At 35.9% G+C, this 26,903-nt stretch overlaps 2 protein-coding genes across 2 annotated transcripts; both read right to left on the bottom strand.

Moving 5' to 3' along the window:
- Positions 1–6: 6 nt before the first annotated feature.
- Positions 7–8,938, bottom strand: LOC137392819 (ubiquitin-conjugating enzyme E2 L3-like). Its single transcript, XM_068079150.1, has 4 exons — positions 8,876–8,938; positions 5,807–5,902; positions 2,310–2,496; positions 7–782 (listed from the first exon to the last, which is right to left on the bottom strand). Exons 1-4 carry the CDS (start codon positions 8,900–8,902, stop codon positions 634–636), a joined length of 459 nt encoding a protein of 152 aa, XP_067935251.1. The 5' UTR covers positions 8,903–8,938; the 3' UTR covers positions 7–633.
- Positions 8,939–9,312: 374 nt separating this feature from the next.
- On the bottom strand, positions 9,313–26,903 carry LOC137395233 (microtubule-associated protein RP/EB family member 1-like). The gene is made up of 7 exons (XM_068082080.1): positions 26,771–26,903; positions 23,572–23,610; positions 22,635–22,741; positions 14,990–15,215; positions 14,556–14,656; positions 14,246–14,401; positions 9,313–9,979 (listed from the first exon to the last, which is right to left on the bottom strand). The coding sequence occupies exons 1-7, from the start codon at positions 26,889–26,891 to the stop codon at positions 9,926–9,928; spliced, it is 804 nt and encodes a 267-aa protein (XP_067938181.1). The 5' UTR covers positions 26,892–26,903; the 3' UTR covers positions 9,313–9,925.

The following is a 26,903-nucleotide window of genomic DNA, read 5'->3' as shown; positions in this document are numbered from 1 at the left end:
CCCAAATGTCTGTAAAACAACTTTATTACGCATCTTGGAGCTGTAGTTAAGTTACCAAAGCAAAACTAAACTATTTAATTGAAAATTCGAAGACTGCGAGTACAAGAAATTATAATGCGTACTGACATTTAAATTCTTCAGTTATCGAAGTTAATCCAAAACAATTAAAGGTACATTCGAAATTCAAACAAATGTGAAAAAATCACCATTGCTCTCCCAACAGCCACCTTTGATGGTTTACAGTTTACAATAAAGAAGCTGATGCAAAAATTACAAGTTTTAAAAACCTTTAACATGACAATGGTAAGGTTGACTCGCGCATTTACAGGGACCTCATGAGTTATGCTATCATTGCATTGACAGCACAAGAATATCAATGTAAACTGTGAGAGAGAACTTTTGATTTGAGAGTAACATATTAGTGACAGAATGGGGTGTGATAAAAGCATGATGAAGATACTATTAATGTCTACACTCATCAACAAGAGTCATAGAAGTCAATAGCTAGCAGTGATTTGAACACGATCATGCTTACACTGCAATCCAAAATATGATGAACATATATATGTTTGGCGGGAATGAGTAGACATACAGAGCAACAGCGTGTAAGTCTAGAAGCAGACATGACACAAGCTACTGACGAGGCTCGCCATGCTTTTTACTGTATTCTTCCGCATTTTTCATAAACTTCTTTTTGTCTTTCTTAAGTTCCTCAGCTATGTCGGCTCTTAGAGCATGGTCAGGTTCTGGTTCATGTATGAGCAGAAGGAGAGAGTTAACAACTACAATAAGAAAGTTCAGACATTCTTAGTTGGTCTTGCAAATAGTTACAAACAACAAACATCAACGAAAACCAAACCTAAAAGTCCAACATCAGTTCTTTGAAAGTCTCATACACCAAACAAATCGCAATTCGAACACAATTTTGAGACCATTTTGTTTTAGATGCCAAGCAAAAATTAGAAACACATACACCCTCAAGCTAGGCCAAGAAAAATAACAACTTGATTGCCAACTGACTGTACTACTCATGCACTGTATGCAGAAATATTCATTCTAGTTGCCAAAAGAATGACTATTTTGTGTTTCTAAGTTTATATAGTTTATAGGTATATTATTTTTTATCTTTTATTAGAATCAAACACATAATGCTCTTATACATTCTTACGTTATGCTAAAACCTGAGGAAATGTGGCTGGGGATAATCTGCTATAAATACAGCAATAAAATTTCATTAAATTAATAGCTTATTAATGAAAAAGTCAATTTTAAAAAGTTATTTTTAAGTTTTGGAATTAAATTATTTAAAATTATTTGTAATGGGAAAACATGTCTCGGAACTCAGAACAGTTCACTTCCTAAAGAGCCTTCTGAAATGAATCGATATCAAGCGGTGAAGGCGAATTGCACTGCATGCTGGGTAAACAACAACAATCTTATGAATACATGAATAATAAATCCATAATCCATAATAATAAAAATAAAGACCCTACATGCTTGCAAAAGATAGCAGTTGAAAAAGTTGACTTACTCTACACCAAATCAAAATAATGTACATTGTATATTCAAATAACTATACAAACGAGAAGTTGAGTGAACCAAAAAAATTTTATGTGGACTCGCAAAACTCTAAAGATTTTTTGTTTAAAAATGTGAGTGGTACAGTAAAGTACAGTAAAGGTACATACAAAAAGTACGCATAAAGCATGATTGCACTTGCGATTTTAACCAGTAGTAAACGTGCTACGGTCAGTTTTTACAACCCCATACTTATACCGCTTTCAACTTGGCTTGTTGACATGACTAGAATGACGAGAGCTGTAACTAAACATGTTGCTGATGTTTAGTAAGAAGTAGTACTTTTATGCTTTAGTGGATATGCATTCCGAATATATGGTCGGCGGTACATTCATGATTTTGTTACAAATATTAATTTCACAGATAACACGCGTGCTAGCAAAATATTGTTCATTGAAGTTAGGCATTCAAAACAATTTCAAATAATCTTTCCTACTGTTACTAGATACAAAAAGATTTGGTGACATCAAGATTAATGCTTGCAGAGACCTTTTAACGATGCGCTTGTCAGGAAATGAGTTGGCTAATAAGAACATTCGATGCAAAGTGCACTGCATACAAACCAAGGCCTTGAAGTAAGTGCCTATGTCATCAAAACCATGTGCAAGATGCATTGGTGCTAGACATCGACCTGTGAAGCCACCCTTTAACATGACATATATAGAATTCGTTTGAACTGAGCCTTCCTGTGACAAGTAAACGGCAGCAACTAATGTGTGAAATATTATTACCTTGCTCAGCTTTAGTGGCTGGTTTCCAGTTCTCTGGGGTAACAATTGGCAAACACACCTGTCCTTTCTCGTCCACATTTGGATGATAAATTTTTGTCTTAAATGTAACCTTTGGAGGTTTAAATGGATATTCAGCAGGAAACTCTAGCTGTATCCGGAATGCCGCTTTATTATAAGGAGCATTCTGCTGCAAAGATAAAATATTAAGAATGGAAATTCAACGCCATGCTGGTTAACAGTTATATAGCAAGTGACTACTGGAAAACCTGTATTTGAGCGCCACATTTATTTGAACCTCATCTCTATGTGCGCGCCACTATGGGAGAAGGATTGAAAAATAGACCACCACCCTTTAATTCAACGCAACTTCTATTTAAGTGCCACCTCTATTTGACCAACACTATTTGACATTCTTAATCTTCACCAACCCATAATAGCAAGTAATCAGTAGAAAGTTGTTCACAAAAATGTGCTAATAATGAGTAATTACATTAATAACAATTCATCCATTAGCTGTTTCTGTTCGTATCGAAGCCCGTTTTCCTACTCCAAGTTTTATCGTTGTAAACTCTGATTGCATTGCTATAGAAATAATAAGTAACTGTATCAGGCTAATAGTAGTTCTTTGTTTAATGAGGTCTTGATACTTCGACATACCCTAGGACACTTATATTTCGCTAGTATTTAGTTTCGTGAGTAGCATACAGAGTAAAATTTCACCGCACCTTAATTTCGCAGCTTTGATGATTGCGAAAATATAGTGATGTGAAAATAAATGCAGTGGAACAAACATAATTATATTCCTCAAGTTCAGTTCACCGCAGGCCTGTATTCATTGGTTGTAAGTTGGGGCGGCTAATGTTAGGCGACTAGTTATGAACACCGGGGGGTGTTGAGGGGAGCGGTCTAAGCCCCCAACAGATTTTTCTTATGTAGGGCCTCAGCCGGGCCTCTCGTGTGAAGTTTTAAAAAATTTTATCGGAAAGTATCAACATTTTTCTATTTTTTGAGATTTGTTTTGTTTTAGGTGATGTGACTGACGAGATGTTTTTAAATTAAAATAGGCAAAACTTGACTGCAGTTGAAACGCTCAGAAAAAAGACATCTTTTTCTTTTGAGCGTTTTAACAAAGATCAATTTTGCCGATTTTATTTTAAGTTCATACGGAAGTTTCCATGCTTTCGATGGGACATGGCCAAGCAGATGTTTGGTAAAACTTGATATTTTGCAAACCTTTATAAAGGTCATTAACAAGAATATTTTGCCACTGATGATGATAATAATGACGCCTAAGAACTACTAAAAGTTGATGTTTGTCTCTATGGCTTCGAATAAAGTGATATTCTACAGCGATAAAAACTGTCTCTATAGCCGTTGGGCAAATAACTTTTCGAATAAACGATGTTGAGGTCGAGTTATCTGAAGCAAATTATCATTGCATTGGAACGGACCAACCAAACAAATCCGTTCGAATTAACCTTGTGTTTGAGATAAAATGTTACATCTTATCCGAGGGCGAGTTATCCGAGTTTGACCCTAGGACACTTAGCCGCAGAAAGTTCCTAAAAAGTTGGGACGGCTCATCCGGCCAGCTGCTCCAGGGAATACGGGCCTGGTTCACTGATAAGAAAAAATTTGAATTTGGGACTAGTTTGTAATTGTGAACCGCAGGTAGGATGGTGTGGCAAAGGTCGATAATGCAATTTGATCGCTTGCTGCCATTTGTTTCTTGGACTATCAATGAACAAAGCTATTTAATTTCGCGTTTTCGCTCGTTCGTTATGATAGTTGAGTTCCGCACATAAAATTTTCGCGAGAGGATGACTGCGAAAACGCGAAAGTAAGATGAGGCGAATACATAAGTGTCCTAGGGTATTGGAAAGACGTTTTAGCAATTACAATGCTTTGGACGACTTGTGCTAAGCACACATCTGGCTAAAAGTTGATCATTGTTTTCGCGAAAAGTTTTTTATGTAACAACGCGTAAAAGTTTTGCTCTGCTAAAAATGATTTGGATGCTAATATCTATTAGTTCAGCAGTGCAGGAGAAAAGTTCAGGTCAGCAGACACTGTGGAAAGTATTGAACAGCTAGAAGATGATGAAATAGTTCCATATGAATGCCACAATCAGAACGCAGTCTGCGCAGAACAAACGATGCAAATAATTTTGCTTCAAAAATATTAAATTTTGTTTCTGCATTTATGATAATTCTAGTTTATGTCACTTGTTTTTGAATATACATATACAATATAACTTGTTTTTGTATATATTTGTGGCATTTGATAGATTAATATTATTACAAAATTTATAAACTGCCGATTTATAGCATATTATTTGATCACATGATTGCGGTAATCTGAATTCGGCTTGCAATGAAAAGACGCTAGTGACTTCTGTTCTATTGCACATAAAAAGCCAGTTTTTGTTGCGAACTGTAACAAACATATCGATGAGTACAATGTTTTTTTATGCCATTTTGTTAAATATGGTTAAAAGAAAAATATACCTTCAAATTTAAAATGAAATAAAAAACTTCAAAGCTCCAACAAATTGCGGAACAGAATATAAAATCATCGGAGGATAATTGGAAACAATGGATATCAACTGGTAGAGATATGTATCAGCTTCCTTGCGCATGTTTATTTAGAGTTCAAATAAAGGTTTTACGGTAAATAGAGTGCTAAGTGCCGACTGATAATAACTGACTGACAAGCGCGGTGAGTGATAAAACTCTCATTACAATTAGCAGATTGTATGAGACAAGTTTAGAGAATCGTTTCTTTTTTAATAGAGACACGGCATCGGCAGCTGTGAGGCCTGATCACTCGAACGAAGTCTGTCATCTAGTAACGATTACAGCTGACTACCACAATAAAATGCTTATAGAATGACACTTATAAAATGCTATTTCAGCACGCGGATTGTGATCGACTGTTACGTGAGGTGGTTGAAAAAGGTCAGTTTTTTAGTGAAATTTCCCTAGGGTGGCATAATTCAAATGGTGTGATATACTAGGAGTTTACTTTTAGCAATGATCAAAAGAATTAATTAGTGGCTTGTAACACTATTTACATCCTAGAATAGATTTTCTTCATACAGCAATTAGTACAACCTATTTGCAACCATTATAATTTCTAGTGTTAAAATACTTCAATGTGATTCCGAAAAACAAATGTTTCCAGTACGCTTTTCTCATGGATCAATTTTGTAAGCAAAAATAAAACCCTAAAACTATTGTGTAGGTAAGAATACATTTTTTTGTTTCGCTACTGAACAAATACCAATTAGTTAACATTAACATTTAAAGCTAAACACTATCATCTTTTAATGAAGAAAAGTTTAAAACCAATTATCAGTTCAGCGTGTACTAATCGCAGCCCTATAGAAAATTGATGTAAAGATATACACAAACAGCCAGAGCCATACAAAAATATAATGACTCATTTATGATTAAAAAAAAAACCATTTTTTCTAAAATCAATAAAATAGTACTTACTGGATGTAATTGGCCAGTCCAGAGAAATATGTTTGTGTCATCCACAGAAATATTCTTTAAAGTGGGCTCAGGGCTTGCCCTCATATCATTCAGCTCCTGGGGAATTAAATAAAATTTAAATTCAGCTTAGAAGGAATTAAATTAAGAAACCAATCAAAAACCAATCAAAACCAACGTGACATCTAACAAAAATTTGTAATACCTGTAACACACGCATTCAAATCTGACTGATCAGTAAGAGCTGATGCTCAACTTGCGAGACAGTATGCCGGTGAGCACTGGGACTCTCTCTACACCGCATTAAGACAGCAAAAGATTGAGAAAACAAAGGAATGTTTGAGGGAATTAAAACTGCCACTGGCCCAGCAGTCTAGTCTGCAGGTGTTATTGAAATGATGAGATCGTAATTGAGGATCGATCGGAAAAGCTTAACATATGGATTGAGCACTACAGTGAGCTCTACTGAGATGAAGGCACCACTACTCACTCTTTTAGTGATAGTTTGCCCCAAAATAGTACAAATCTTAACCTTAGCAAACCCCCGAGCTTGGATGAAATGAAAGACAATCAACGGTTTCCGCTTCAGTAAAGCAGCAGGCGACGATGAAATTCCATTAGAGCTGTTAAAAGCAGATGTAGAACCATAGCTAACAGTCTCTTGCTTCTCATCAGCACTTGTTGGTGGTCTAAATCTGTGCCTTGAGACTTTAGAAACGAGAAAATAACAACTAGTTCTTGTATAGTTCTTGCCTTTGTTCTTGTAAAAGGCACATGAAGGATTGTAACAATTACCGTGATAATTCTCTATCAAGTGTCACCAGGAAAGTTCTTGTAAAAATCCTTCTCAATCGCCTTCAGCAACTGGCAGAGACTATTTATCGTGGGTCTTGATGCGGCTTCAGGGCCTAGCACTCCACCAACCAGTATGATATTTGCGGTTCATCAGCAGCAGTAAGTTTCGAAAACAAAAACAACCCTTTATTTTGCTTTTGCTGACCTCAAAAAGGCCTTTACTAGGTGGACAGAGCAACTTGTTTTCAGTTTTAACCAAAGTGGTGCTCCACCAACACTACTTGGCCTTAGCCAATCTTGTCATGATGGGATGCAAGTCAGAGTCCAGCACAACAGCAACTTATCCGACAGTTTCCCTATTAAGAGAGATGTGAAACAGGACTGTGTGCTTGCTCCAACCTTGTTTGAACTTGTGCCTTCCATGTGACACACTCTAAACTGTCATCAAACACAGGTGTTTTCATACTGTTCCCTAATGATGGTGACTTTTTCAAACTATCAAGGTTTAAAGCCAAAAATAGGATTCAGAGAATAATTGTAAGGAAACTGCTATATGTGCTATATGCTGATGATGCTACACTATGTGCCACCTCAGCTGAGCAGTTACAGGACTTCCTAAGTTGTTGTTTCAGATCATGCAACAAGTCTGATTTTACAATCAGCCAAGAGAAAACAACGTTACCATGTCACTGTCCAACAAAAAACTATTTAACAATCAATGAAATGACACTGGAGAATATAAAGAAATTTACACATCTAGAATCCACCCTCTTTAAGAGCACCACCATCGATCAACAACTGTCCACTAAACAGGGCAAAGCATCAACTACTTTTGATGCTTCGTCATACTAAAGTTTGTGTCTATGAGACCATGTAATGAGTACACTCCTTTATGCTGCTGAGACTGGGGCTACATATCAGCCACAAGACTTGAAGCATAGTGCCCTTTACACCTTCAAACTCTGTTTTATTCTCGATAAGACCTGGGAAGACAGAATGACAAATGAAGAGATTTCCAAGATTACTGGCTTTGGATCATTGCTTAATAGGTTGAGGTTTTTTAGACTCCATCAGGTTGGAAATTTTATTAGAACGCCTCAATACAGACTCCCTCATCTGCTGCTCCATAGAGTGCTGAAAGAAGGTGCAAGACAAACAGGTAGGCCACGACTTCACTTCAAAAATGTTATGATACGCGACCTTCCTCAAAGACATCAACCAAATCTCCTAGAGAAAAACCTCTCCAGAGACCATGGCAACTGGAGGTTCAGACTTCATGCTGGTCCCTTCATGATACCGAGGCCAACTTGGAAGGCTTGCGATAAAAGCGACTAAGGCACCATGGACGTAAATGAATATTAATGCCAAGCATTTTTCCTTATCACAGAGGCATGCCAGCACACAATGAGGTATAAAAAAAATTCGATATATCATGACCATAGTTTATGAATGCGCACAATCAAAATCGAAGTAATGTAATCTCATTGGTTGGTCATATCTAGGGTTGGCCCCTATTCTTGACCAGCCAAATCAGTGATTTTATCCCCTGACTAGTCTGGCTGGATTGACTGTCACACCCTAATTTGTTGTATTATTCCTTTATCCTATGAAGATTATTAAAGGTTGCATTATATTCATACGAAAGGTTTGCTTCTGAAACCATGTTTCAAGTGTGTGAGATGCCAACTTGAATTGACATATAATTTGATATTCTTAAATGAAATTTCCTAGTTTCACATAAACTCACAGTAAACCAATAAATTAATGCAGATCCCATCAGAATTTGGAAATGTTCAGGATTATCTGCAATGTTTAAAGTGAGAAAAGTTGTATTTTAATTACTTCGACTCATAAATAGACTTTTAAAAAATAAACTAACATACAAACATGAAATTGAAATTTCATCGAACTGCCTAATTGTTTTGCTAAATGCAACATAAGCAGGAAGCGCACAAAACTTGGAAATGCATGAACAGGAAGTGCACTTAATCGAATTTTTAATCGCCAGCAACTGAAGCAGCACAAACAAAACACAGAAGTATTGTAACACAACTTACATCTAATTCAAACAAGTTTGCACACGAAAATTATTGCTAGTGCTGTTAGGTCTTGTTGTTACATAATAATGGCTACCTTCTAGAAACCTAACATTTTTGTCAAAAAAGAGTAAAACATGAACATGTAACATTATTCAAACAAGTAGTAAAAGTTTATAAAAGTAAGCAACTCATAAAATAAACATTAATGACTTCAAAATAACGAAACAGAGCTACCTACTTTTCCTAGCCTTTTTGTTGCGGCCATTGTAAGTTCCTTCTGATCACGTGATCAATCAATTGTGCAGCGTTTCATCAACGTTGGGTGTTGCGGATCACATACGCCCAAACATTTACAATTCCTAGGTGCTTCGGCTACAAAAGCACAAAACTGAAAAAGCAGGGAATACCCATTTCCGAAAAGTGCGCAATTGGTTATGGTTACTCTATGAGTTCTCTACTGAGTAATTCATAGAGAGCACAACTTCAATTCTCAACCATTTCAAACTATTGCGAGTTTTCTGAATAACCACATGCTAAGCAGGCCAACCAACAAGATCAAATTGCTCTAAAAAGGGGAGGGGATAAAGTTAAACAATAGCACGGTGCACATTACCTGCACAATGTAAAAAACAATGGCTAATGTCATAGAAAAACACCTACAAAGACTGCAAACGATTTGTAAGTCTTGTGTGTATTTGATTGAAAAGAACTGATGTTGGATCACGTGACCAGGAAAGCAATTAATGATAATGATGCATGCGACTTCCATGAATGAGAGTACATCTAGTAATATAGTGATAAGGAACTGTATCCAAAATATAAAAGCATCACATTCAGTGTACAAAAAGGAAATTCGTTTGAATGTAAGAGAAATAATTAACACCTATGCTTAACAACAGCCCCACACAAACATGTGCAAAAGGTGTTACTATAAACCATGTCACATCGCAGTGGGTAGAAAAAAAGCCTAGCGTAGATACAAACAGCCAATCAGCCAGTCAATACACAAATGAAACCTTTAATAAACTACATCTCACTGAAGACAAATCAATCTTAGAAAATATGAATAACTATTCGAAAAGACACCACAATGACACAATATACAATGTATTACATCACAATGGTATAGCATCTCATCACGCATTAACAAGTCAGAGTCCTAGTAAAAACAGCAAACTATGGCGCAAGACAAGAGGATGAAGATAGCGGGATGTGATGTCACAGACTGTAACGTGAGCAGCTCAAAATAATGCAGTAAGATAAGTTAATAGCAATAGCTAAGTCTAAGTCAGTATTCCTCCTCCGCTCCATTTGCCTCTTCCTCTGGCACAGAAAAGCCTTCCTACAAAAAGAAATGGAAATATTTCTAGCACTAAAATAATCAGCTAATTGAATAGATTTGCTGCAAGTTATTTGTTATATTTTTATGAAATTAGTATTGTTCTTAATGTTTATGGGAGGAGTATGATTCTTACCAAACACATGATGCTGATTTACATAGAGCAAATCTATATGACAACAATCGTAGTTTTATCAAGTAGTTGAATAGTAAGGTTGCTTAAAACTGAATAGACCTATTTCGGGACTATACCTATTATAAAGTCTCAAGAACTTTGAAATTTTCTATTTTATCACAAGGAATGACTCTGAATTTATTCTCTGCTTCTGATCGTTCATGTATTGCGGTACGTGTTATAAAAAACAAATTGCAATGAGCGAGTCTTATCCTCTGTTCGATTTCAAACTGTGAGCTTTAGATCATACTATATTAACACCACGATTTAAATTTTTAAAAAATTATAAAAAATCTCTTTTAAGGCGAACATTACTGTGATATGCTGGTGCATTGCTTTTTATGAAAACTAAAGGAAGGATGAGCAGCATCATCAATCACTTGAAGGTTGACGACCTTCAATTGAAGGGTGACGACCTGGGTGTATATAGAAAGGTTTATCTTCTCAGCACAAACATTAGATCGTCTAATTAACTTTTTAGTCGTATAATTATCCTAGGTGAAACTGATTTTCAGGGTATGTCGACATGTCAGCAACAACCACAGAAATTGAAAACAACCCTTGTTTCATTCCCACAGCCTTACACTCACAAGTTCAGGAATGGGATGAAAATAGCATGTATAAAATCAGACTCTAAACACCTTTGATTCTTGGTTGACTAGAAATGTCAAAGGCAGCTGAACGTATTGAAGCTAAGGTTCTCATAACAAAATACAATAGAAATACACAAATACTGTAACACGTCTATTTGAACACCGCCTCTACTTGAACAGTAGAATGCTATTCCATATAGAATACTAGATGAATGCTCGGCATTGCGCGAGTATTAAAAACAGCTTATAAACAGTGGCAGGTAATTTAGTTACCTGCCACTAGCCCATTAGCCTGGTACATTGCCAATGACTACACTGTGTAAGCTACTATCCATATTGCTAAAATTACTAATAAGAGCAGGCTTTAGTGACTTTGCGTAAAGGTAAAAACACACTAGGCGATATTTAGAACGATATCGCGCTGCGTGGCGCTACTCTGTGCTAGAATTCGCTCAGCCAGCTCATGCAGAGCGATAACGCTAAACTTTCTCTACACAACTTTATCGCTAGCGAGATGCATTTCGATTGGTTGGTTTGTACCAGAATGCAACTTTATGGCGGGTAATTATCTCTCATCGATGTTCACCAACGTACAGCAGCGACAATTTGCTATTTTATTACGATTGAAATACCTTCAGAACAAACACTGAATTGTTCATAAATTTAATAAAAGCACTCCCAGTCCTGTACACCATAACAAACCGAAATTACAAAAAAATCCGAGTAGAAAACCAAAATTTGCCGTCAATCGTTGCGCAGGTTGACCATTTTGAGAATGGTAAATATTTAATATATTAAATATAAAAAACTACTACAAGATAAAATATATACAACAATTGTAAAATATTACAGTTGAAAATACAATAATCATTTTTTCTTATGCCTTTTTGTAGTGTAGGCAGTGTACAATCCGTGAAAATGAGATAAGTTTAATAACGAAAGCGGAAGTTGTTTACATTGTCGCCTAGACGGCGCCATATTGACTTACTTAAATTTATTAACAGCTCCAAAGAAACTAATGATACGGAATTTTATTGGCAGTTTGTGAGCGTGCCATTATATCGTTTGCTAGTGAATCGCTCAAGTTTGTTTAGGCACACGCTAGCGATATCTCCGCCCTCCTCATGACATTCGCGATAAAATCGCCTGGTGTGTTTGGACCTTAACGCAGAGTGCTATGCGTATTTTAACCAACATAATGTATTTTAACACACATAACGACTCATATCGCCTATTGAATCCATTGCATCTCGCATAGATTAATTGGTTAGATTATCGCCTAGTCGATGAGAGGTTCCAAAATCAAATCCAGCACGAAGCGGATTTTTCATTCCTAGATTTTAATAGCTATAGCTGGACATATCTAACAACGGACTTTGAGAGATATATATATATATATATATGATATATGAGATATATGTATGTGTATATATATGAACGAATCTAAGGGTTTCTTTGCCTGTCGGATGTAAAATTTATAGCGATTGGCTACAACGCTTGAACTACTAGAAGCCAGCTACAAGAAAAATACGTGACCAGACGCCCCCAAAATCAACGATTGCAGTCCGCTGCGCTGTGAGTGTGAGAGATCATGATGTGTAACACTTATAAGCACAGTTATTCCAAGCCGTGGCAAGGTGGCTGCATGATTAGTGATAATGCACTTGGCTTAAAGCACATCAATTACATGTGTACTTTTATCATATATATTTCAGTACTTCAGAGTATTGGCTTTCGAATGAGCCTATATTCAATACACAAAGAATAATAGAACTATGAAAGTATGTCCTGCAATAAAAAAAACACTTGGTTGCGGTTCCCACAATGTGATATCATAATTATCATTTAGCCTTAGGTCGTCGATCCCTTTCGCTGCCATTGAGGCTGCACTTTTCTGTGACAATCGATCCTCTCAAACCAAGAGAGCGCTAATAATAAACTAAGATTCTAGATAATCAACAATGTCCGGGGATCGTGCTAACGCCCGACCAATACAAACTTATGTTCTGGGTTAATAGATTTCGGGTGATTGTCAGAGTTTGCTTTTTTCATCCTTTCGTTCATTTTAAACATTTATAGTAATTATTATCACATCATTACGCTTCAATAAATACGTTATTATCACTTGATTATGCTTCAATAGCTATACTGTCGTAAATAAAGGTAATGAAATCACATCGATTAAATTGTGACCTGCAGTGGCGTGGCCCTAGGACTATATGTAAATTGCACTCTCACGAGATAACGCAAGACTTGAAATTAATTAGCCTCAGTTGTGCCCCTCAACATCACAATAAAAAGAAAGGACTAGTGCATAATATCATCGGGAAAACATAGTATGGTGCTTGGAATCTGAGCTATTTATCATAAAAAATAATCTGTACATGGAGAGCTAATGACACTGATTATTTTGTTATCTTCATTGGTTCTCTGGAGTTGTCCTACCTTCGCCTGCCACTAGCGCATTTATCGTAGTTGATAAATAAGCGGTAAGAGCACACAACACCGAATATGAAAATTGTGATGTCATAATTTGCGAGTTTATACCATTAAACATTTCTGTGGTAGAGCTCTGGGGAAATCCTATAAACACCAACCAATGTCTGTCTCACCATGTCAAATAATGGCTCATTTGAAAGCCAAGATATTGAAAAACCTTAATAAGCTGAAACAGTACTGATATAATTGATGTGCTTCAACATCCGTGCATCTCAGCTGTGCAGTTCGATTCCCGTGAGGGGCAATATTTTTTCTTAACGCTCAGTCGGAAGGACACAGCTCTTATTATAGTAAAGATTTCGACTGGCTTCAGTTACTCTAATTCATACAGTTTGTATCTACTTGCACTTTGCATCTACTTGCACTTGCACTTTGTATCTATCATGCACTTTGCGCTACTCTGTGCTAGATGTATATATATTCATGAATTCAAACAAAGTCATAAGTTACTCAAAAACCCTTTTTTAATACCCGTGCAATGCTGAGAATTCAACCAGTACATTTAGAAACAACACATTTTACAAAAGCAACATCCGCTATTCTGTCTTATCTTGCATGCATCAGGATCTTGTCACCACTAGTGACATACTAAGAGATTTGGATCTAAAATTATACAAAAGTTTAATGTTTTTCAGCGAAATTGGCAGGCAGGATTATACAGAAGAATTCTTCGAAGAGGCAACACAAAACTCATTGTAAGATGAGTTTAGCTTTATACATCATCTCATTTTTGCTGACAATTTACATCACAAAATATCACATAACATGATAGTATCCAAAGTGAGTTTGTGTTTGATATTGTAAATATTGTAAATAACTCGCAGCATCTTTATAGCTGAGTAGATTAGTTCGTTGGAAACTGACTTTCATTTGCATGCGAACAGCAAGTATTAGTTTGACAGATAATAATATTGATTCAAGAAGACCAGGAAAAATAAATTTGACAATCCGAACGTGAGACTGTCTGAATAGTGTTTTTGTCACAAGCCTAGCAAAACCTACCTCTGTAGCATAAAGAATCTCAAGGATGCTCTGCAGTACGGGGTTGACAGGCTCGTCTTCATGCTCCTGACAGAGAACTTCGATGTCTCTTAACTTGCCAAAGTAGAAATCTCTTTCCCTTTCCAGACCCTCAACCGTCGCCTTCATCTCTTGTAGCTGAAGCGAGCATCAGACTTGTTAATCTTATTAATCACCAGAATCTTATTAATAAAACTAATTAAATCTCTCAACAAATGCTAGATCAATAAAAAGGATTTATCTTCTTCCCGATTTGAAAAATGGAAACATTAAAATAGAGTGCAAATCGCACCTGTGCATCGAGTTCGGCTACTCGGGCATCACTTCTACCTACACCTCCACCAGGGGCAGCCCTTGGAGCTGGGGCTACAGCAGCCTTTGGAACTGGACGACCTTAAATAATGTTACAGAAGTTAATGGTGAAACCATATACATTGAATTATTATCTTTTAGCCATGTTACCTTCCTATCATATACATTGCACTATCATCTTGTAGCCATGTTACCTTCCTATCATATACATTGCACTATCATCTTGTAGCCATGTTACCTTCCTATCATATACATTGCACTATCATCTTGTAGCCATGTTACCTTCCTATCATATACATTGCACTATCATCTTGCAGCCATGTTACCTTAATATCACATACATTGAATTATCATTTACTGACAAAATTCACCACTATCTTCAAAATAGAAAATATTTGCAACTGTAAAACCTACTAGTTTGTGAAGGGGCAGGTCTGGTTTGTTTGTGAGGGGTGCGAGCTGCCGGTGATCTACTCGCTAACCCACCCTTTCCATCACCCCCAAGGCTGACACCTCCTCTCTCCGCGAGAGCATTATATTCTTGACCCTGATAGTTGGCATCAAAGAACTTCCGAAACCATTGAACAAATTCAAAATTGTCCTGAAATTTGCCTTTTACTAACTTGTCTACAGGCGCCACCTGCGAATAGCAGAAACCAACACCTAGTTAGAAAGGTGATAAAAGCGGAACAAATGGAAAAGCGGTTTGCAAACATTTAATGGACAAATACTTGCATTTTCGTAATGCAGTAGTTTGTCTGTAACAGTAAAAAATTATAGGTCAGAAAAAGTTTGTAAACAAAAGGGAAAAAATTTAATCGATCAGCTAAAAAGGGCAGTCCTGCTCGTACAGTCAAACTTACAACACACAAGTCAACACACAACATTAAATTTGTGAAAATACTTCCCTCGACATATCAATTAATTTTCACCGTATGACATCTGAAAATTCTCATAACATTGTGATGTACGTGAAATTAAAAAATAGCTGAAAGAAATAAAAAGATAATAAAACAAACGATGCGTAGACCAAGTCAGAGTGAGTCATGCCGTTTATTTCTCAAAATAAAAAACACATAGACACTGCTATAAAGATGTAGCTGAGAGGAATTTGAAAAGGAAGCAGATGGATACAAACTCGTGACAAGCCACCGCTAGTTCGCAAACTGAGCGGAGATCTACGATCGTATGCAAGCCAAAATTGCAAACAGTCTTAGCCACATCAGTTGACTGCAAGAGAGAGACTATTAATCTATGTAGCTTTTACATACATTCAAGTCCTCAGATTTAATTTTCCGTAATGCAATATATAATATGTAATTACCCGAAATATTTATTATTAATTCTCATGTTCAGGGACAAACTAAAAAAAACAGAATGTATTCAGAAAAAGATTAACTTCACATTTAAAAATTTGACTATACTGTTCTGGTTAGGTCAGGTGAAACAGAACTCGAGTTTAATTGTCATTTTATTCCACTCCTACAGCTTGAAGATTTAACCTAAAGGTCCCAGTTCGATAAAAAACCAGGTCTAATGACATTGTGGTACCGGTGCCAATGGATATATTATAAAGGAATAGCACCTCCTACACCAGATGTGCTTTAAATGTAGTAAAAGAAAGCTCAGACCTAAAGTGCACAACATAGAACCAGTATTAACTTGAAGGATATTAATTTATATATAAATCTCAATGTTTGTCTGTCTGTCATTCTTCTGTCCAGCTATAGCGATAAAGTTTTAGGAACAAAAAATCTGCTTTGCACTGGATTTGAACTCGCAACATACATGCAGGTCTGCAGACAAGTGAGCTAATCAACTACATTACGCCATCTTTGTCGTTAATAATTATCTTATCTATCCTTATCAAGCTAAGTATGTACTTGTTATTATTAATTAATATTACCTTTTGCAATTATTTTTCTTTCAAAAGTTTTTTAAAGCCTTGCAACCAATACCTTTTTTTAATTTGTCATTTTCAAATTGCTGTTTCAATTGCCAAATGCGCTGTTACACGCTTTAATTTTCGGTTTTTCCTAAGGTTAATCGCTAAAATCTATAAACACCAAAAACTGATATTTCATTTTTACGTTTGTTACCAGTATCGTGAGGTACTAGTATCATTGTATCCAAAATTAGCGTATTGTTGTATTATTGTGTTGTATTCAACATATGCAAGATTTTTATTTTGTTTTCGAAATCCGTATTAATTGTATAAGTATCAAATCATTTTTCGTTGTAATCATTGTAGCGAAAAAGGCTTTATCTAACCATTACTTGCTAATTATTTCAAATATGAACATATTTTACAGTTGTTTCATTTTTTTTTAAATTTATTTGAACTGCACAAACAGAAAAAATATTGTAAGGGGGGGTGTGGGGCACGTTGCAAAAAAATGCATTTTTTGAGTATAACGTTTATCGAAAATATTGGAATACAATGTAGATAATCAGAGGATGCAGAAATATTTTCGATTTGTATGCCAAATGTTAAATCTACGGGTTGCATACTTTGAAAAATATCACAAAAGTACTAATTGGATAATTTGTGTGTTAACGTGCTCCGGTAAGGGGGCACGTTAAAACATCTTTGATTTTGATAGTAAATTTTAGTTTTAAAATTGTGTTTTCTTGAATTTATTTTCAGCCAAACAATTCAAATTTCCACCAACTATCTGAGAAAGAAAAACTTTAAACGAGTTTGTTATGAACTTTGAAACACCCTGTACAACAATCACAACAAACAAACTTCCACAGTAAAACAAAACCTATATACAGTCAAACATGGGTAACTCGAACTTCAAGGGACCGAGCAAAAGTGTTCGAATTATCAGAGCGTTCAAGTTATCAGAGCACTGTCACAAGTCCATATATTTACTTATTTATTAGTAGATACATGTACATATACAAACTATAATATAAATCAAAAGCACAAATGGCTTGTTTCAAATTAAATGCTTCTAATGTAAAGTTTAAAACGTTTTTATGAAAAAGTATAGAGATTTTTCTATCACTTGAGATTGGTTTGTTGTTTGAGGTGATGTTATTGCCAGGACGTTTTTCAGATTGACATTGGCAAAACTTGATCGTTGTTGAAATGCTCAAAAGAAAAGACATTTTTTTCTTTTGGGGTTTTACCCACGATCAATTTTGCCATTTTTTCTTGAAATTTATGCAAAGATTATCTTACTTTACCTGGGATTCGTTAAGAGCAACACTCCGAGGCAGTTCAATTAGAAGTTTTACGAGGTTTTACGTACATTCTATATCACTCATGTTTTTTTAATAGATACTTATTGAATGTACACACGTATTCTGTGTTTAGGTCAAACGATGAATAGTTTTTTGTAGCTCAGACAACGTTAAAGTTTAATTACAACAATTTTTAAGACGTTTTAAACATTCAACATTCCGACGTTGATTTAACACGGAATCAACGTCGGAAAACTATTCATCACGGGCTAGCCGGGTCACGCACTCAAGGATTTTCGCCACTCACATACAAAACAAAAACAACATGCGATTTTTGTTTTGTATGTGCGTGGCGAAAATCCTTGCGCGCGTGACCCGGCTAGCCCGTGCTACTCATCGTATAGCAGTATAAATCAAATTTCACCAAACCTTTAGAAAAGTCGTTGACAAAAATATTTTGCCGATGGTGGTAATAACGACGCTTATGAATTACGAAAAGATGAAGTTTACCTCTATGGCTTTGAATAAAGTGATTTTCTAAAGCGATAACAACCGTTTCGGTAGCCGTTGGGCAAAAAAACAGTTCGAATTAACAGTGTTGAGTTCGAGTTATCTATAGCAATTTATCATTACGTGGGAACAGACCAAAGGAAATGTTCGAATTAACCATGTGTTCGAGCTATCCATGTTTGACTGTACATCTATATATCTCTCCAGGTTTGTCTTTATATGTCCAGCTATAGTTATTAAGATCTTTTAATTTAAAATTTGCATTATGATGGATTCGAACTCACAAAGATTGCAACCACGAGTTTTCAATTCAAGCTCTCTACCACTGAGCTATACAATTACAAAGGGTAATGATCAAAGATATCATAAACTTCAAAAGTTATAAAGAATTTATAGACGAAATAAGAGAATTTAAATCTATATACGGTATATACATGTTAATATATGAGAGCAAAGAATAACTGATACTAGTAGATGCAAGATTACAACCACAAGTTTTCAATTCAAGCTCTATACCACTGAGCTATACAAGGCGTGTTGACCAAAGACACTATCATATATCATATACATATACACAGGCTAAATGATGTATTATTTGAAACTCTATGAATTCTATTAACTCTTGGAAACACGATGCTTTTTCGTGTTTTCTTGACCTTCTATTTTCAGCTTTTTGTAAGGTTCAATTGTTAAAAATCGCAGTCAAGGCCAATTATTTTCACGCGGACAATTGTATTATCTCTGTAGGAAGAGCCTCAACATTCTCTCTCCATTCTGTCAGACAAAGAGAGTACAATATCTCATTTTTACAGTTGTACCAGTATCGAGAGGTACTAGTATTGTCGTATTCAAAGTTTTGCTAGAACAGTAACCTTTTTTATACACACACATTTCTATGCACGAATTGTCTTTATTATTTCAGCATATTCAGAGTTTTTATTTTGTTTTCTCAGTTCGTATTAATTGCATCATAACCGAATCATGTTTTATTGTAATCATAGCAAAACAGACTTATTTAGCTATTACTTGCTAATTATTTTACATTTACATTTGAACCCCCTGATAGTTGTTTTATTTTTTTTAAATTTATTTGCCTTGCACAAAACATTTTTCTCATGATATATGACGTTTGAAAGTTACAGTTGTTTGACAAAGTTTGAAAACCTTTACAGTTGTTTGTATTTTCCCTCTTAATTTATTCAAACTACACAAAACACTTTTCTCATGATACGTAGTTTGAAAGTTAGAATGACAAATGTTGTAATAATATGTTAAATACAAATCAATTTTCTGTCCAAAGACTTTTTTTATTATCGGAGCAATGCTGGGTAGTACAGCTAATGTTTATATAAAGATGAAACTTTTCTTTCTATATATTAGTATTTGCAGTCATGATATCAATATTGTCCAGAAATGTAGATGCTCATCGTGAGGATTAACTTTTAGCTACGTCATCAAGGTTTGTATCAAACGCCAGTGTCAATGCTACTCGAGCTGTTCCCTCTACAAGAATGAACGGGCAAATTGCGATATGTTGCAACTTGCCCCTCTATTCCTATCATTAAAAATTGTCGCAACTTTCCCCATACAACATGCCCCACATGACACTGAGTAACCAAAATGTTCATCCCAACTCAGGATGATGTAACATCATGAAGTTAGTGGGTGCATTGTGTTGGTGGGTGCAATGTCTACAGCTGCCTCCACTGACTTTTGTTAACATGGGATGATGTACAAAAATATGCAATTTTCTATATTTTGATGTAAAAATAAAAGGGAAAAAAATTACCATTAAATTTTACAGATCATGGCTCACCTAAATTGCTGTTCTGCTTATTTCATGAGATTAAGATTAGGATTAAGATTAGGATATCTCATAAGATGACTGAGAAGGTCATCTTATGGTCTTTTACTTCACTCTTTAATTAGTGAAGCAAGAATTTAAAATAATATAAACAAGCAAGAAATTTGAGGAGTGTTTCGAGTGTCCGGAGTGTTGCAATGTACCCCACTCGCCCCTATGTTTCAAGTGTCCTGTGTTGCAATGTACCCCACTCGCCCCTATATGTTAGAGAAAAAATAATTCTCCTGGGCAAAAACCTTTTTATTACCCGAGCATGTAGCAACAGCATATGAAGCATGCCATTGCTACATGTACTCCTTGGAGGTGACTCCTCGGGGGTACATGTAGCAACGGCATGCTTCAGCTGTTGCTACATGCTCCCCCAAGGAGTCACCTCCAAGGAGTACATGTAGCAACAGCATGTAAAGCATGCTGCTGCTACATGCACCCCCAATGAGTACATATAGCAACAGCATGTAAAGCATGCTGCTGCTACATGTACCCCCAATGAGTACATATAGCAACAGCATGTAAAGCATGCTGCTGCTACATGTACCCCCAAGGAGTACATATAGCAACATCATGTGCACCATATGACAAAAACATACATCAAGATTCTCATCAACAAGAATGGCAAATTATTGGCGATTACGTTGATATGAACGGTTACAAGTTCGTCAAACGATTAATCTTTTAAGATCTTAAAAAGATATGTAAACACAATAATAATACAAATACAATAATAAAAGTAACCAGTCAAAATAACTGTTGCTGAAAGTTTGATGGCTATCAGAACAAAACATCTTGCAAGGCCAGCGAACTGAATACTAGGTTTCTAACATTGCAAATTAATATAAACTTGAGATACCATAGTTAACAAATTTAGGTTATCTGAACTCTGATAGTAAGATTACAAAACCTATAAGTATATAAGATGTAAGTGATTACATAATCAATACTGACTGGCTGGAACTAAGCCAAACTTCACCACCTCCAAGTCTACTTCATCATAATCAGTTCTAGCGACTTGCTAGCTAATAGCTAATTAGCTAGTCTTCAGTCACATATAGAACTAAAATTGCAATTATTAATCATCCAACATTCAATTTGAGAAAACTAGCTGTACCAACTTCAACAACAGTGCAGAGTTCTCAAGCAGATGCAACCACAAAGAATGATCTTAATATAAAACAGCTAAGTCCACTGCCACCAACCAAGGAAATTGAGCGGACTGAGACATACAACAGCCATTCCTATAACGTATACCTCCTATAACGTATACCTCCTATAACGTATACCTCCTATAACGTACACCTCCTATAACTTACACCTCCTATAACTTACACCTCCTATAACGTATACCTCCTATAACGTATACCTCCTATAACTTACACCTCCTATAACTTACACCTCCTATAACTTACACGTCCTATAACGTATACCTCCTATAACGTATACCTCCTATAACGTATACCTCCTATAACGTATACCTCCTATAACGTATACCTCCTATAACGTATACCTCCTATAACGTACACCTCCTATAACTTACACCTCCTATAACGTATACCTCCTATAACGTATACCTCCTATAACTTACACCTCCTATAACTTACACCTCCTATAACTTACACCTCCTATAACTTACACCTCCTATAACGTATACCTCCTATAACGTATACCTCCTATAACGTATACCTCCTATAACGTACACCTCCTATAACTTACTCCTCCTATAACGTATACCTCCTATAACGGATAGTCAAGTCGGGTGAGTTCTAAATTCAATTTTAATAATAACCTATTTTGCTGCACTTGGGAGAAAAAAAACGATGTGGTATAGCGTCATATCGAATAAATGTATATATAAACTTTTACGACATTGTAGGTCGTCATGATAGATCGTCAGATGTGTCGACAAAACAGAGAATAGGTAGCTGCACAATTGTTCATAGGCGTTACAGCGTCGGCCTACCAATAAGCATGCCATGAGTTGGGAGTATTGTCGAAAGTTATTTTTTATCCTAACTGTTTATAGTAGAATTTCTTTGGTTTTTTTAATTATAATATTAATATTTGTTGTCAGTTTTACCTTGCAGAATAGACTTTGCTGCTTAGTAAAAATAAGCAAATCTTTCGTTCTAAATGATCATCGAAAATGTGCGCTCTTCACTCCAACTTACTGTAAAATTACTGCAATTATGGTCTATAAAACCAGTGAAGTTGATCAGAAAACAAGAGAAAATTTGTCAATGCAAACCAATAATACTGCAGTTACGGTACAGCCCACAAATTCAAAAGTTAAGTCTAGTTAAAAATCTTTTTGTATGGACAGATAGGTGAATTTGGAAAGTTTGGAAATTTACATGTAGGCTATTTTACTCGTCGTAATAACGTAAATTTCCTATGAAGTAAACATTCCTGGAACGGATTATTTACGTTGTAGGAGCGCCTACTGCAACTTTCAACAGGCATTGCAAAGATGCATGTAATACCGAGACAAACAGACCATACCTTATCCACCTGCATTTTCTTGAAAGATTCCTGCAGGACTTTGAAGTTGCTGATGTACTCATGCTCGAGTTTTGTTTGAAATTTGACTTTTTTTAACAAGATGCTGCCTACAAGAATATTCAAGTATATAAGACGCTGCCTACAAAAATATTCAAATATACAAGACGCAGCATACAATATCAAGTATACGAGACGCTGCCTATAACAATATGAAGTATACGAGATGTCGCTTACATTACTGTAAAACATCTATTGGAACACCATCTTTATTTGAGCGCCACTTCTAATAGAACGCCACTATAAAAGGGTAAAAAAATACAGCGTCACCCTTTATTTGAACGCCACGTCTAATGAAACGCCGCTGTAGGTGAAGGGTTGAAAAATAAAGCACCATGGCATTTAAATAGAGGTTTTACAGTATATATTGTATCCATACAAAAGTACGTGAACTCAGTAAAAATAGAATTCATGCAGTTCTCAAAGTAGGTCTGTTATAAAGTTTGGCAAGCTAAATGCAGAGAATATGTGGAATGTCAAATTATTCCTTAAATTTCTACTTCCCCAAAAAACTACCACATTTTATACTAAACACCACCACCTTGTCAATTTACATTATAGAACAATGTTATGCAAAGAAGGGGTGTCTCTTTCAATATAAATTACTTTACTATTTTTTTTTGTCTCATGGTCGAACTTGTTCCAAGCCTCATTGACCGGTAATAATAAATATATTATATTAATAAATATTATATCCATCTATTCATGTAGAAAGGGCTCTTTGCACAAGCAATGTGGAACGAGCCCTTTTAGATGATGCCTGCATAAGTTCTCACAGACTATTACTTGGCAGCTCCACCATATATGATTCTGTTTCAAAACACTACTTCAACATTATTAGGCACTTGTATGAATACGTATAAAGATATATTGCCCCTACCTGGGAACAGCATGTGCATGAACTGACAATAGGCAGCACCTAGAACACAACAAAGAACGCGATTAGCCCTGGCAGGTATAACAGCTCACTTATCGCTGACCAAAATGTCACTTGCTACCCTTCTTGTAGTTAGAACCTCCTCTAACACGCGTGAAAACTTATTCACCTAGCAATGATATAAACCCATCCCAAAATTATCAGCATTCATTATGACGAAAGCTCCAAATCAGGCTGGCTAGTAGTGCCTGTGTCTACCCGCTATCTATTCATAACAGAGGCGAGACTGCAACTTAATTTCTACAATGAAGCCATGAACTAGCTACAATAGGCAGACCCAATCTCTTTCACAGCCAAGTTATTAAAAGAAATACGGTAGGACCAGGCCTTGAATAGAAACATGAACAAGCAGATAATAGTAAACACAACACAAAAAGTCCAAATACTTTTGGTGAGTTGTATCTTTGGCAACTCATAGCTTAAAAATGTAAATCCTATCCACAGTAATATCACACCCATAAATCCCACTAGTCAGAGAAAATTTTACTTAAAACTAATTTTGTGATCGGAGGAGGACATGAGCACATAATCATATCCTAAGAGGTTTTGTGACAAAAAATGGCTGTGTTCAAAATAAACTGTCAAAGCGGGGTGAATGTGTGCTGTCAGGAATACATGCCTTAGAATAATAGTGAAGTAATTCTCAAAATGTGAGCGAAACAAAATACGTTAGAGAAGATGACTGTTAACCAGTCTTGCTATGTTCACAAGCAATCATTTCAAGCATCCACCTAAAATTGCCTCAATTAGAATTCAAACCTGACATTGGATATTTATAAAGCCTACTGGCTACGCATGAGTAGGATTAGCGCAAATTTGTGCTCACGCAAAAGTACTAGCTTAATAAAATCACAGCTTTCGTCTGACGTTTTTATCTTCACAATTAAGATAAGGCCCAGCGCCAGCAAATTATTCTAATGGCTGATAAACTACATAAACTAAACACACAATGATGCCTTGGCAGCGCAATGGTATAATAGTAGAACTAATTGTATGCTGCGGGTTTATTAAATGGTATCGGATTGCTATCAAACAATATAATGTTACATGAAGTCTATGCCAACTAAGTCATTCCCTCAAGGCTACCAATTGCTTTACTAATTCCTTTCAGTAAAATACTCTCTGAAGACTCAGATCCACAAAATCCAAACTAGAGGCATTATGAACAGCAGGCAGCGCAGAAGTTGTCTGCTGTTCTCTTTAGCTATAGTGAATAAAGAGTTTATAACAGCATCAAGCTAGTCATATATACCGTAATACCTCGACATACGAGTGTCCCAACATATGAGAAATTGGAGATACGACCAAAATTTTGACTTTTGTTAATTTCAAGGTTTTGCTTTGAGATACGAGACAAATTTGAGATATGAGCGCACGAGAGGGTTCTCAATGAGGTCATTAGGTGGCTGAGTATGCGAGAGGCTCACTTACAAGAACGGCATCGCTCGGTTTTTCTCGTCCGACCAATTTACAAAAAGACTTAAAAAGTCAGCTGAAAGCGAAAATGAAAGCAAGGCAAAACAAGCCAAGCCAGAAGTTAATAACACTGAAAACGAAGACATAATTAGAATTAAATTTAGTGTAAGATTAAAAATTTATCTTATGTTGGTGTTTCATAAGATAATTTAATTTAAAAATTTACTTGCAAAATAATTCACATTACAGTTCTTTGGTATCAAAAGATTCATCATGTCTTAGTCTGCTGTGTTGTAGGTACGAAATATGTGGAAATGTGATTACGAGCTCTTAAAAGCTAAAAAACGAACAATTAATAGCGGCCATCACAAAAAACGTCATCAATTGGAATCCCTTTCCAAAACCGCTCAAATTGGACATAGTTGAACACGATGTCTTCTTTTTACACTTTCATACAACCTCATTCGTCGAAATATTTTCACAAATATACTTCGCGCATTCAATAAAACCATGTCTATTGTCCTTATGCGTCTATTTCATCTTCATTGTAATGCTGTCACATTGAGCACTGATATCTCAAAACCTACCGTAAAAATTCATATAATTTTTTAACCTTAACTCGAAGGAGTGCCTGTTGGTCACCTGTGATAGTCAAAAAATTGCAGATGCAGAAAGATGCAGAAATTGTTTGCCCCATTTGGCAGGAAGTATGGGTCACATGATCAGATTACGACTAGATGATTAGACCAGGCTGAAACAAAACTTTAAAGTAGCGAGCAACTATATTCGATACGGGCTTTCCGGTAGAAGATGAAGTGTTTGTCACAAACTAGTGCTACGAGACGTTCTATATTGAGCCTTTTATTGGCCTTTAATTTCACGTGTCAAAACAAAAACCACCATGTTTGAGTACGTCATCGAAATAAAGAGATTTTAAAATACGGCGTTTTCGTGCTGGCTGCGATTAATTGTTCGTTTTTGCGCTTTTAAGAGCTTGTAGCCTAATCACATTTCTAAATATTTTGTACCTACAACACAGCAGAGTAAGGCATGGTGAACCTTTTGATACCAAATAACTGCAATGTGAATTTTGTTGCAAGTCAACCTTTAAACTAAATTTAAAAAGTTCATGTTATGTTACATAGCATTACAAAAGTGCAGCATATCGAACGTGTTGCTGTCAAGTCTCTCTCACACCGCCTGTCTCAATGGCAAGAACCCCATATAGTACTATACATAATGTTATATTTTCTTGCAGACCATAACCACTAGATAAGTATTTGCTACTCTGTGAGCACGGGTGGTGAATTGGAACAACTCAAAAACATCTTTTAAACACGATATCCAAATTTAGGCGCTTTCTTATTGGATGAGAACGAATTAATTTGCATTTATTTATCTTACAATAGAATCATTGCTTTGAGATATAAGTGAATTGACATACAAGCTTCATTCTCAAAGCACATTAAGGTCGTATGTCGAGGTACGGCTGCACAAGATAAAAGCTACCGTTTTCAACGAGAAACAATGTATTTTAAATTTCTTACTCTTTCCGTTACCCAAATTTTCAAACACCTCAAAACAGATCGGAAATATACCTGTACGGCAGTGGTTTAGATGCAGTTGTAAAGATTAGAACTTGTAACTGCTGAACTGTGTTCCACTAAGAGCAGCGCGCATTTCTAAGAATGAAACACCCTACTAAAAGACTACATAAAAACGCTACCTGTACAGAGTTGCTCTATCTTGCCGAAGTTAGATTCTAACGTGTTGTTCACCCAAGCAAGCATATCATGACGGCTCAAATTTTCAGCTGTGGCGCTTGTACTAAACACATTGACTGCCATTTTCTTGGGTAC

Source organism: Watersipora subatra, chromosome 4 (assembly GCF_963576615.1).
Source record: "Watersipora subatra chromosome 4, tzWatSuba1.1, whole genome shotgun sequence".
Taxonomy (NCBI): domain Eukaryota; kingdom Metazoa; phylum Bryozoa; class Gymnolaemata; order Cheilostomatida; family Watersiporidae; genus Watersipora; species Watersipora subatra.
This window is presented reverse-complemented; position numbering and strand designations above follow the sequence as displayed.